The 12,750-nt window shown below is 39.9% G+C and overlaps 1 protein-coding gene across 3 annotated transcripts in view; it reads right to left on the bottom strand.

Moving 5' to 3' along the window:
* Nucleotides 1–12,750, bottom strand: part of LOC137294797 (glutamate receptor-like) — a 47,141-nt gene that overhangs the window by 21,998 nt on the left and 12,393 nt on the right. For 2 of the 3 annotated variants that reach the window (XM_067825910.1, XM_067825911.1), the window contains exons 2-6: nucleotides 7,740–7,889; nucleotides 6,356–6,718; nucleotides 5,036–5,238; nucleotides 3,175–3,348; nucleotides 1,981–2,091 (exon numbers count right to left, since the gene is read on the bottom strand). In XM_067825910.1, the coding sequence (XP_067682011.1) occupies nucleotides 1,981–2,091; nucleotides 3,175–3,348; nucleotides 5,036–5,238; nucleotides 6,356–6,718; nucleotides 7,740–7,889 (1,001 nt within the window). The remainder of the gene's footprint in view (nucleotides 1–1,980; nucleotides 2,092–3,174; nucleotides 3,349–5,035; nucleotides 5,239–6,355; nucleotides 6,719–7,739; nucleotides 7,890–12,750) is intronic. The other variant, XM_067825912.1, reaches the window with a different exon arrangement.

Below are 12,750 nucleotides of genomic sequence, written 5' to 3'. Positions count from 1 at the left end.
ACTGTGTTAGTCTCCCTCTTAAGGCGCCGTTACATCTATAGTTTCCGCTAATTACTTACCTTTAAAGCACGTCGCCTTATGAGAAACCTTTATCACATATTTACCTTCATCTCCGAGGCTCATGCAGATAAATATGTACCGTGTTTACGAAATCAACTTTTATTGATTAACAACGGAGCTGATCGTACAGCTCTTTACCCATGCTTTTTTGCACTATTTGCAAACTATCTTCCCCTAGGATGTACACATCCAGGACTTAATGGCACTAACAAACAAAACGGAATACAGATGCAGTTTGTATTTTAAGATATCTTTTTACGCATTTTGCATCTATGATTATAAACGACCGGGCTAAGGGAATTATGCAGTATACATTTGATGTTTACTGAAATGAGACAAACAAGGACGGATTATTCTATGATAATGTATGTCAGGAGATTTTGTTTAGGGTCTTAAGATTGCGGTGTTCGGAGGATATTTTCAGCTGTAATATTTTAATAACGTTCGCAATATTTACGTTATGTCTGTATTTCATATGTATGCGTTCTTTCGCCTTTTTAACACCACCCATGTAAATACTTATGCAAGATCCGGGTTATAATTGGTCTTCAGGAACCTGTGCTTGTCGTAAGACGTGACTAACGAGAACTAGTGATCAGCCTCGATGACTTGCTTGACACGATGACTCGTGGTCAACACTCGATTAATTCCATGACAGCCGCTATGTAGCTGGAATATTGTGACGTAACTCAACCACTGACCAAGAGTGAGTGAGTGAGTGAGTGAGTGAGCGGGTGAGGTGGGTTTCAAGCCGTTTAACAAATGTCCAGTTAAACCATTGGGTTTTAGCTGTTTGTGGAAGAAAGCCATAACCAATGAATTCCCCATACATTTTCACACACTATAATGGTGCTGACAAACCTAGAAACAGAATCAGGATTCGAACAAGAACACCCAAGAGAAACCACTCTACACAGTTAATTTCGGCGACCTAGATGTGAGACACCCATGCACCATGTTTCGAATGAGAAATAGGCACACGCAGTGATGTACTTTAGTTATATATAGTCTCAGTCCAAAATTATATTAATTATCAATCAAAATATATGTGATCCCTTATATTTATAGTCATACATTTCGCTGACTAAGCAGAATAATTTGTGTTATTAATATATACCATCGTTGTAATGAAACGTTCGGCTGTAAGCTTGGCTGACATTTTGTATCACATACTCGCATCTCACAAAACATCCAGTATTTGCACAGCGAGGGATAATCAATAAAATGTCCGCTGGATGCAATACCTACTGGTGTTAGCCACACTGAGATAGGAGAGACCCAACCATGACAAACAGATAGGGCACGTTGTTTGACATTCACTATGACCTGAACATGACAATCAATTGTCTGTATAGACGACACACAACAGGAGATGCCGTGATCAAGATGGTCTCTGGCCTTGTCAAACACCATGGAATCGATGTCACTCTTCACTTGTAACTAGTTTTATAGATATTTTATATGTTTTTATACCTGTTTTATATTGACACGTGGGATATCATCTAGAATAGACATCAGACTATTTGAAACTCATTTATAAATGTTCCCCTCAATTTGACAGTCAAACATCAAAATTTGGGATCTGGCTTATGGACTAGAACGGTTAGCGTATAATAACCGTTAATGATTGTCAGCTCATGAATGTAATTAAATATATGTTATATTTGGGATTACACTTTTTCAGTTTCCCGTACTTTGTGGTTAAGAATCATCTGAAATTCGGACCCACACTCTCAGGGTCACTCATAGTCAGCACACAAAATCAGCCATCTAACCTACCCAGCCACCACGGCTTTCACAAAATGGACGTTGGACAGCTGGTAGTCATTCGTATGTTTTCTCATGAATATGCGAGTATGTACGTCTGTATATAGATCTGTAAGACTCTATGAATATATATAAGGGGAATAAGGCGCATACCTCCATCAGTTTGGCGCTTGCATTCTGTCTGATGTCGAACACCGTGATGTTGTTGGTGTCGTTGTTGGAGCCGACAGAACGGAGAACCTTCTCCAGTGTCTGGGGCAGACCCTGTATATATAGTGGGAAGGGTTAGGCTTAATAAGAAAAATTGTTGCTTATTACCATTTACAGCAAATCGTTGTAAGAACGAGTGTGACTGAATCTACAACTCATTAACAGAACAAAATAAAAATGTGTTCCTCCCTCTATCAAAAAATTTAAAAAAATCCCACTGCCCTCATCACTTTTAGAACAAATGCGCTCGAGAAACATTCAATTTTTTTCAGCTTGTTGGGCACAGCATTGCAGCCTAGCTTTTACCTACGTACACAGGTTTTGTTACATTTTTTCTTTGTCATTTAAACCTTTTCTTCAGGGACAAAAGTCGAACTGTCAGCACCATCGTAAACAAGGGGCCGGTCGTAACACAAATATGAGCTTAGGTTGAGGGTTTAATGAACACACTTTTCACTTTACTGATGCCCTACTAGGACGTGCCACATGAAATTGTGTCGAGTCTGACGTGCAGGTTGTGAACTACTAGGATGTGCCACATGACACTGTGTCGAGTCAGACGTGCAGTTTGTGATTTACTGGGACGGGCCCCATGACATACGCATTGTGTCGAGTCAGTCTTGCAGGTTGTGAACAACTAGGACGTGCCACATGACACTGTGTCGAGTCAGACGTGCAGCTTGTGATTTACTGGGACGGGCCCCATGACATACGCATTGTGTCGAGTCAGTCTTGCAGGTTGTGAACAACTAGGACGTGTCACATGACACTGTGTCGAGTCAGACGTGCAGCTTGTGATTTACTGGGACGGGCCCCATGACATACGCATTGTGTCGAGTCAGTCTTGCAGGTTGTGAACAACTAGGACGTGTCACATGACACTGTGTCGAGTCTGACGTGCAGCTTGTGATTTACTGGGACGGGCCCCATGACATACGCATTGTGTCGAGTCAGTCTTGCAGGATGTGAACAACTAGGACGTGCCACATGACACTGTGTCGAGTCAGACGTGCAGCTTGTGATTTACTGGGACGGGCCCCATGACATATGCATTGTGTCGAGTCAGTCTTGCAGGCTGTGAACTACTGGAACGTGTCACATCACACTGTGACATCACATTGTAACACATTGTCTTACATCTTTCATGGTTGCGACGGTGGTGCTGGGCGGGTATGTGATGACGGCGATGTTGTCCATGTCTATGCCGCACTTGTCGACGTAGGCGTTGTTGGGACTGGGGAGGACCACTAGCCACTTGGACACTAGCTTAATGGCAGTCTTCTTTCCGTTCACCTCGTCAAAGGCGTTCGCCTAAACACAATTCTAGTCGTAACGTAACGGATACCAACATCAATACAGTAGACACACCACAGTATCAGATACGTCACGGTAAGCTTTCAAAATATAAGATGAATAACGGTAAACCATCAATACATCAGCATCATCAATATAGCGGCCCGTTACGACAATTTATCATAATTACAGGTACAATACGATAAATCTTCAATACAGCAGTCTGTTACGATAATTCATCATATAAACATATACCACGATAAAACTCTAATATAGTAGTCTAGTACGATGATATGATTCATCATAAAAGCATTTATACAACGATAAGACTTCAATATAGAAGTCTATTATAACCATTTATCATACAAATTAGTTATACCACGATGAATCTTTAATATGGCAGTCTGTTACAATAATTCATTAATAGAGCAGTTATACAGCGATAAACCTTCACTGGAGCAGTCTATTACAATACTTCAACAGTAGAGCAGTTATACAGCGATAAAACGTCACTAGAGCAGTCTGTTTCGATAAATAGTCATATAAGCATTCATAACACGATAAAACGTCATTATAGCGGCCTACTACCATAATTAATCATATATCCAATTATACCACGACTAGCCCAACAAAGGTTGCCTTCTCTGACGTCCGCGCATTATCTATCCAAGCGGAGACTGTCTTCTCCGACGTTCGCACTATTCACCAGTCAAGTTCATGAACCCATTCTGTACGGAACCTTCCATACAAAAGTGCACTAGTTTCCGTCAGTGCCTGTGTTCTGGCGGGAGGTCAAAGGCCGGAACTGTTGTCTAGCTGTACATGTACAGAGATCCAATATCTCCTGGAGATATTGACCTCGGAAGAAATGTGATACTCTCTGTGTGTTTAGATCAGCTTTCTGCGGGTTAGACAAGCTACTATCAGCGATGTCGACTTTCGTATTTTCATTTCGTAGACCTGTCCACAGTGTCCAATTATTAATTGATTAGTGAAATCCTTAATCAATTAGCTTTGATATTATGCTGTATGTTCAGAATTCTATGAAACATTAATTAGATTATTTTTCCTATCTGTAAACCTAAAAACAATCTTTGAGTCTATAAATTTTGAATTTTCTATTCACAGGTGCCAGTCATAACGGTTTGGTGTTGCTGATGTTTCAGCTCCTCTGGGAGCGCGGCGTTGGCTAAATCTCATGGAACTACAATTTCCTGGGATTCTTCCAACATCACAGCTTTATCACACGTAATTTGCAATACTGAAGCTTTATCTTAGTGACTTTGCAATATTACACCTACATCTCAGAAAACTTTCAGTATTACACCTTTACCTCAGTAAATTTGCTACACTAAAGCTTACGCTTTGTGAATCTGTTATACTAAAGCTTTCTCTTAGTGAATTTTCTATACCAAAGCTTTCTCTCGGTGAATCTGCTATATCAAAGCTTTCTCTTAGTGAATTTGCTATATTAAACCTTTCTCTCAGCGAATTTGCTATACTAAACCTTTCTCTTAGTGAATTTGCTATACTAAAGCTTCCTTTTAGTGAATCTGTTATACTAAAGCTTTCTGTCAGTGAATCTGCATACTGTCTCTAACCTAGAAGTAGCTGAAGAATCAGTAGAGCGAGCACCGTCCGATCAGCACCTGCGCAGTGATACCAATCTAAATACCGAGTCAGCTGTTCACAACAGTCCACCTACCTTATTGATGACTTTATTGACGCAGACTTCGGAACACAACAGTACGATGTTGATGACGTTGTTGCTGCTAGTCATTGTTTTGTTGTAGATGACGTTGAGCATTTCATGCAGGCCCACTGTCGACTCATAATGCTGGACGCTGTATTCCTGGTATGTGACGTTGTCCGATGACAGCATCTCTGACACCTCCATCGCTTCATTGGCTACAACGTCACAGACTTTTGTCAGCAAGCATGTTCCAGTTTTGAGATAAATACCCATTCTAGACAGTATTCTACACTACTCGTTTCGTGTTATTAGGTTTTGTAAAAATAGAATCCAGGTTGAAATTCTTCAAAGTCATTTACAAGTTGGTGTAGTAATGCAAGACAAATCTTATGGATAACAACTTCTTGACGTATTTTGGATAATAACTTCTTGATTTAATTTTCACTAATGCTAGAGAAATCTTATGGATAACAACTTCTTGACTTATTTCTCACAGTAGAATACAAATCTTATGGATACCAACTTCTTGATTTATGCTTCACAATACAAGACAGTTGTTATGAATAATAACTTCTTGGTGCAGTTTTCATCCACCCACAGAAATGACAAGAACTATCACAGGAACGCTGTGACAAAGAAATCAGGAAGTTGTTATCCATAACATTCGTCTTGTATTAATGAAAAAAAAACATCAAGGAGTTGTTATCCATCGGATTAGTCTTATAGGATCCAGGCTAGGATCATACACATTTCCATGTTCCTGAACTTTCTGATCAAAACATCCCTCTCATCGCCCGACTGCATCTACATATATTTATGAACCAGTAGCATACAGTGCACCAGGTGTTCGTGAAGAGGTTAGAGTGTCATGTTCCATCGATTGCACAGTCCACAAACACAAGCACACTGACGTCAAGTCTTCATTAAAAACACGGTTACACATAATATATGTCTAGATAGGATACTGCATCGGACACCATTGTTCGTTGCTGATGTCATATTTGAAATGTTGGTATGTCTACTATAAAACACTTTGAAAGCTTTCCTAAGGTCTTGAATGATATGAGAATGGGTGTAGTTTAACAAAACGATCGTAGAGTTAAAGTGGATACATTGTCAAATTTACGTTTTATGTGTATAACTAGAACGCATAATAGTAAAAATAACTGAGTGTGGTTGCTTCAGTCATCGTATTTTCGCTAATGCAAAACCTATTCAAATTCTGGCTCCATCAAAGAAGTGGCTTCGGATCTTCTTCCCACATTAAACAGACCCGTCGTGACATACCTTAGATATTGTTCAGAGAAGCGATATCCCCAACAGCTCACTCACCCGTTTCATCTTCGTACAATATCACCAGAGATTTCCAGTGAAGGTAGTCCAGTACTGCGAACACTACGTCTACCTTGTCCGGCACTATGGGTTGGTCATCGTGAGGGACATCGTTGTTCTCATTGCAATGACTGCTCTCTGGTGATAAACCGTCTTTGAGAAACGAGTAGGCACCACATATGCGCCATGGATCTGGTTCAAAATTCACACTGGTAGATTGGGGGGAGACGAAAGGACTTAGCTGACCTTGGTAGTGAACGACCTGAGTGTCTTCAAGCATGAAGTGGTGCTTCTCCTCCAGTCTGCCGTAGAATACGTCGTTGAGCACCAGGAAGTCTACGGAGGTGTTAATGAAGCCGTGGACTGTAATGAAAAATGGTGTGAAAGTGGTTCTTTGTAGCTATTATCCCGCGATATTAGAAAATAACACCAGGCGACCGGAACAGAATTAGAAACAGAAAATTAGAAATGGGATGTCTGTGACTATGCAGATCTTTGTGGTAATTATTATGCCAGCTCGTAACATGACGTCTCGACTGACATCACGAAGCTATTGATGTATATTACAATGTCACAACTCGCTGAATAATTTTCCAGCATTGAGTTAAACAGCTCCGGATCACTAATGCCAGCATTGATAATTTTATTTTTACAAAATGTCAATAAGATACCGTTAGCTTCTCACTTGTCGTCATCTGCTTCCCTTGATGTCAATACTTACTGCAGTGAGGACAATATGTGGATGAACAACTTCTTTAAAGAGCGACGTTTCGGCGTATGGTCAAACACCGTTGCCAAGCAAGTGATGAACAGTATGAGGAAGGGGAACATGTATACAAGTTAGATGATACGTTTGTACAGTTTGACTGGGATAGGAAGCCAGACACAAATACAATACATGGGCTTTGAGAAGAGCGCAAGAAACGAAGCCTCCAAAATACACAACGGGGTCGTGAAGCCTGTGGAATACATAAGCGGGGGATTGTTAGTAATAAGGATCTTTAATGAGCTGGTAGTGTGCATGACGTATGTAATAACAATGGTCACGGTTCATTGATGGCTGAAGTCTTTTGATGTGGATGGCTTCTTTGAGTTTCCTGAGCTTAACGTCTTTGAGGTTGATTGCTAGGCTTTGGGCCGAAGTTTAAATACTTGCCATGGAAACGCAAACGAAAGTTTATTTAGCAATCCAAAAACCAAAACCTTTTCAAAAGCAACCAGTTTATCACCAAAGCTATCTTTGTGTCAAGTTTAGTAAGGAAATATTAAATGTTTTTTTCTGTTCTGCTCCGGAAAGGACAAATTTGCATGGACGGACGGAGTCCAAATAATACCCCACGCAAATCGTGTTGCAGGAGATAATCAACAAATCATATATACTGACCTTGTTTGAATAATGAAAACCTTTCGCTCAGCCTTGCGATCGACCACATGACCTTGACCGTCAGCTCGCCTCCCCACGTAGCGTTATAACCGATGGTTTGAATACCACGGTAACTCATTGGTTGCGATTCATTTTGAGCATCTATAGCACCTGAAAAAGCAAGTTTATTCTCACAGTACATCTTTCTACATACATACATATTCAGTCTTGATTTGGTTAGGAGCGGATGAAGTAGAATTAACCATTTTTGATATAATCCTCATACGGATCAAAAACCGTTAAAGCAGATAGAGGCTTACAAAAGGGTTGTTTTCCCTATTTGTAAACAAAACAGAAGTCTCTTTAGTTCCACCCATACATTGGATTTTGACCCAGTATTGATTGAAAACGAAATGGTTCTCCTTTATCTAACTATAACACCTTAACGCCAGAAATTGGTTAGTTTAATTCCAGTGCAAAATATAAAATGTTAGGAACGAATTAGTGAAAGTTAGTCTTGACGTCAGTTATTTTTTCTGAACAACGTCAAACAGGCCCACTCGTATTGCTAACAACCACCATTTAATTACACTTTTAATTGCACGATAGTGCACCTGCGACAACGGAATGTGTTAAAAAATGACCAAACAAAATCAAGTGATACTTCCGAAATTCAATGACGATAGCGCACTTCCTAGTTTTACTGAAGCTGGACGTGGTTTGTTCAGTTTGAATTATTGTGGTATTAATGCGTTGAAATTCTGTTGCTTGCCCGTAAATAATAAAATTTAAAGATAATATGATGAGTACACTTAATTATGATTTATTTAGAATAAATGTAAAAGAAATGATGTCCATGTGACCACAGATATGAGATGGCCATTACGTCCTTGAGTGTCCTTTGTATATAAGATATAGTCTGCTAAAAAGTTAAATATTGCTAACAATAGAACACTGATTGGTGTTAATCTTATCTTAGATGGCAATGTAGGTCTCTCACGTATTCAGTTATTGAAAACCAGAATGTTTTCAAACGTGTTCATGTCTTTATCTCTCAAACAAAACGCTTTCTCACTTACCACGTATTGTATATATCCTAGCCAATGTCGGTCACTTCTGTACGTTATTGTAAGATGAAATGTGTAATGATCGGGAGAGGGCTTTTATAAGTTGGATAACTCTTTTCTTAATAAATAAAATATGTTTAAAACAAAGTAAAGAATACACCCTTAAGAAACATGCATGTTTAGTCACACTTAACAAGCATGGCCTTCCATCGCACATGCATCGCTGCATCGTCAAATAAAAATGGTGTCAGAAATTCGTTTTGCAGCAAACCGGTGTTGGAATGTTTTGATGTCTCTAACATTGCACAGTCACTTATAATTTTGTTAAATTATATATGCGTATCAGACTTTTCCCTACCAATTCTGATGTGTTTAATTATTCATGTACTTTATTAATAGGTGTAATGTCAACATTAAGCCCGTGACGAAAACAAGATGGTGAGAGTTATGCCATACCTTCTTCAATATCACTACACCGAATGATCAAGGGCAGTTTACATGTGGAATCATAGAAGATACGTTTCGCAACACCCTTGAAAATCCAGACAAGAACTGACTTTCAGCATGTAATATTTCTCGTTAAAGAAGACTAAAGGGATCTGGTGGTCAGCCTTGCTGACGTTATGAATCAGGTTATCGTATCCCAACTGTGTAGTTGGACGACGACGACGATGATGATGATGGTGATGATGACGATGATGATGACGGTGATGATGGTGATGGTGAGTGCACTGTTAAACAACAGAGAAAACAGTTGCCCAGAAACAGCATTATCCCACTTTTGTCTCCAAATGTTTAAAATATATTATCATATCCAATATATTCATTCGCGGGCATAATTTAGAGACACCTCTTCGATGAGGTATTCGGATGTTGTGCCCTCATATGGGTCTAATGTCCTTGAGATTTGCGGAGATCAGGATACAAATTAGAATGCACTTTACTAATCACTTAAACATGACAACGTTCTGTTTGTGCGACATACCAGTCCATTCTGTAGACTAACACAAACAGTCACAAAAAGATGAAAGGAATACAAACAAATAGGCGTATCCATATTTCCACTAATTGGGAGGCAATAATCGATTGTTAAGTCTTTTCCACAAATTATTTGCTTCCATAAAAAATAACCCGATTTGTCATTTTTGTGTGTTATTTGTATTATTGATGGTAGCTTTAGAATGAACAGGCGCTGTAACGGTACAATTCCAACGTTTACCGGGACAATGAGTTCTCAGTATATAGAGAGCGTACGTGGTTAAACTGAATGTCATATTATTCAACCTTCAACTATAGCCATTGTCATAATAACGGATACAGAAGCGTTTGTGGTACATGATTACAAGTAATTGAGTATTGTAGCTTAATGTTGTCATGTTGTCATGGAAACCAAGTAGGAGTTCACTTCACCTAACCAGAAGAATTATCGGTTTCCTGCTGTGTTGACAGGTTGTTCTTTAACGCCGCACTCAGCAAAATTCCAGCGATATGGCGACGGTTTGTAAATATTCGAGTATGGACCAGACTATCCCGTGATCAACATCATGAGCATCGATCTAATTGGGAACCGATGATATATGTCAACCGCTTCAGCAAGCCTGATCACCCCATCGTTAACTTCCGGTTGCACTGACGGTAATCGATACGACATAACGCTGACCTGGCCAAAAAAGCATCCATAGATTTTCTCATATACTGATCATTGATTTACGGACACCCTGCGCAACGACAACACAGCCCTCTGCGTGATCGTCAATATATACATGTATGTGCATCAGCTCCTGTGACACAGTGACATTGACTAAAAAATCTTTCCTCTCCAGGTCAGTTTTCCCAATCATGCCAGTGTTCCGTAAATATCAAAGATCAAATAGAGAGTTTAAATAGGAGTGTGTGAGTTAGTTTTACGCCGCACGCAGCAACATCCAGGGTATATGAGGGCGGGATGTAATAAACTCGAGTCTGGACTAGTCAATCCAGTGATCAACAACATGAGCATTGATCTACGCAAATGGGAACCGATGACACGTGTAAGCCAAGTCTGCGAGTCTGACCGCCAGAACCCGTTAGTCGCCTCTTACGACAACCATGGGTTACTGGAGATCGCTTCTAATCCGAACCTTCGCAGGTATTTGAGCAAAAAGATTCAGCTAAGTAGGAGCGATGAGAATGGAAACGTTCTCTTCGCGAACACCTTCCTACTTGATTAGGTCATGTGTCCCACATTCCCCTCTTTGGCCAGGTGAAAAAATTACTCTGTATGAAGCTGCCACCGATGAAACAGTGGCACTCGAGGCTCCCATTTTTGAGAACACCATGAATTCTCCCCTTTCTTCAGTGATGGTTCTGTTTATGACAGACAGACGGAACGGGACACTCTTGACAATCGAAATGGTTTTGTCGCTGTGTTTACCAACGAAACCCTTTCAGTATCAGTAAAGGGTGAAGCTATATCTATTCTTATACTCTTTTATTCTGAACTGAATTATACACATACATCAAGTACTCTTAATTAACACACAGTCAGATGATACGAGTGACTTACCCTTTTAATAGCAGTTGACACTGTTTCTGATGACAATGCTTTTGCCAATGCTTGCCTGACATTTTGATCAAATTTATAAGGACAGCTGTTCGATCACTAGCATTGTTTCGCCAATCGAGCAGACACGTCCTGCATCACCGATGCTCCAGTAAACACGATGCCACAATACTATCATACATAATATATACAATCATTACTTCGACATCAATGGCGGCGGGTGGAGAGAGATGTTTTAACGCATGAACAGCGCACGGGGTTTTAAGTCGAACAGTTGTTGCCGTCTGTCTAACTACTAAACGTCAGGTCATAGCGTGTTCGTTTTCAGGTCTTAAATCACTGTGAATACATGTTAAGTTATGCTGAGTGAAGAAAATACGTGAACATTTATTGGTGCATTGATTCTTAGAAAAGCTGGTTCTTTTAAAATGTAACAAACTGCAAGATGTTCAAGGTTAATAAATGACATGTTCCAAAAGAGCGTTTAAAATTCACTTTCTTTACCAAAAGTTGACTAATTGCAATAAATTGGGGGGTTGGAATCTTCAGGAGATAGACGCGAGAAACCGATACCCATGTTCATAAGATTGCACAATTCACACTATATCATGCGTCAAATCTTTGAAGGGTATTTATATGCGGAATCCATAAGAAAAGCAAGATTAATTGTGAATAACATAACAAAGAAACTGACATCCATGAACCCTGCTGTTCTTATATCATGCGTGTTTGCTTGTTCATTCAGACGTATTAGAGCGTGTTCAGTTTGACCTGAGCTATTCTACATATGCATAACCTGGGAGGTCAAATGGCACAAACGGCAGGTCGAGTTAACTTCGTTGAATAAGGGAGCACAGAATGTTGTAAATGTTGCTTTCGTGCGAAACATGTATACACCAGAATTAAACTAGCTTATTTTTCAAAGAAAGTTAGGACATTGCTGACAATTTCTCGACACTGAGATGTCAAACGGCAGCATTGTCTCGTCTGTTCGGACATGTCAACAGTCCACTGACAAAGGTGCACCCCTTAAAAGTAATATACCTAACCACTTGTGACACGGTCACGCAATGCAATAGTTTTCACTTGATCAAGCTGAGCAAGATCTACTGCTGAACGACGAGGTCTGTATACAATCCAGCCTGGACCAGTCAATCCAGTGTTCAACACTATGAGATATGATGACTGAGCTTGATCTTATGAATCTCTATCAAGTCAAGTGATGGCACCAGGTGTTCGCGAAAAAGTGACCATATACTGTCCTACCGGTGGCACCCATTATAAACACAATTTTCATGCAAGTGCTGTCACAGTCACTGATTATTGTCACTGATGCCTCAAATGTCCTCTGCATGTGAAATATAACGTTTACACTTGTAAATATTTACCGGAACTTCGAATGCTATAAATTCGATCGAACAAC

This window comes from Haliotis asinina, chromosome 8 (assembly GCF_037392515.1).
Source record: "Haliotis asinina isolate JCU_RB_2024 chromosome 8, JCU_Hal_asi_v2, whole genome shotgun sequence".
Lineage (NCBI taxonomy): Eukaryota > Metazoa > Mollusca > Gastropoda > Lepetellida > Haliotidae > Haliotis > Haliotis asinina.
Note: the sequence above shows the minus strand (reverse complement) of the source record. Positions and strands in the feature narration are given on the sequence as shown.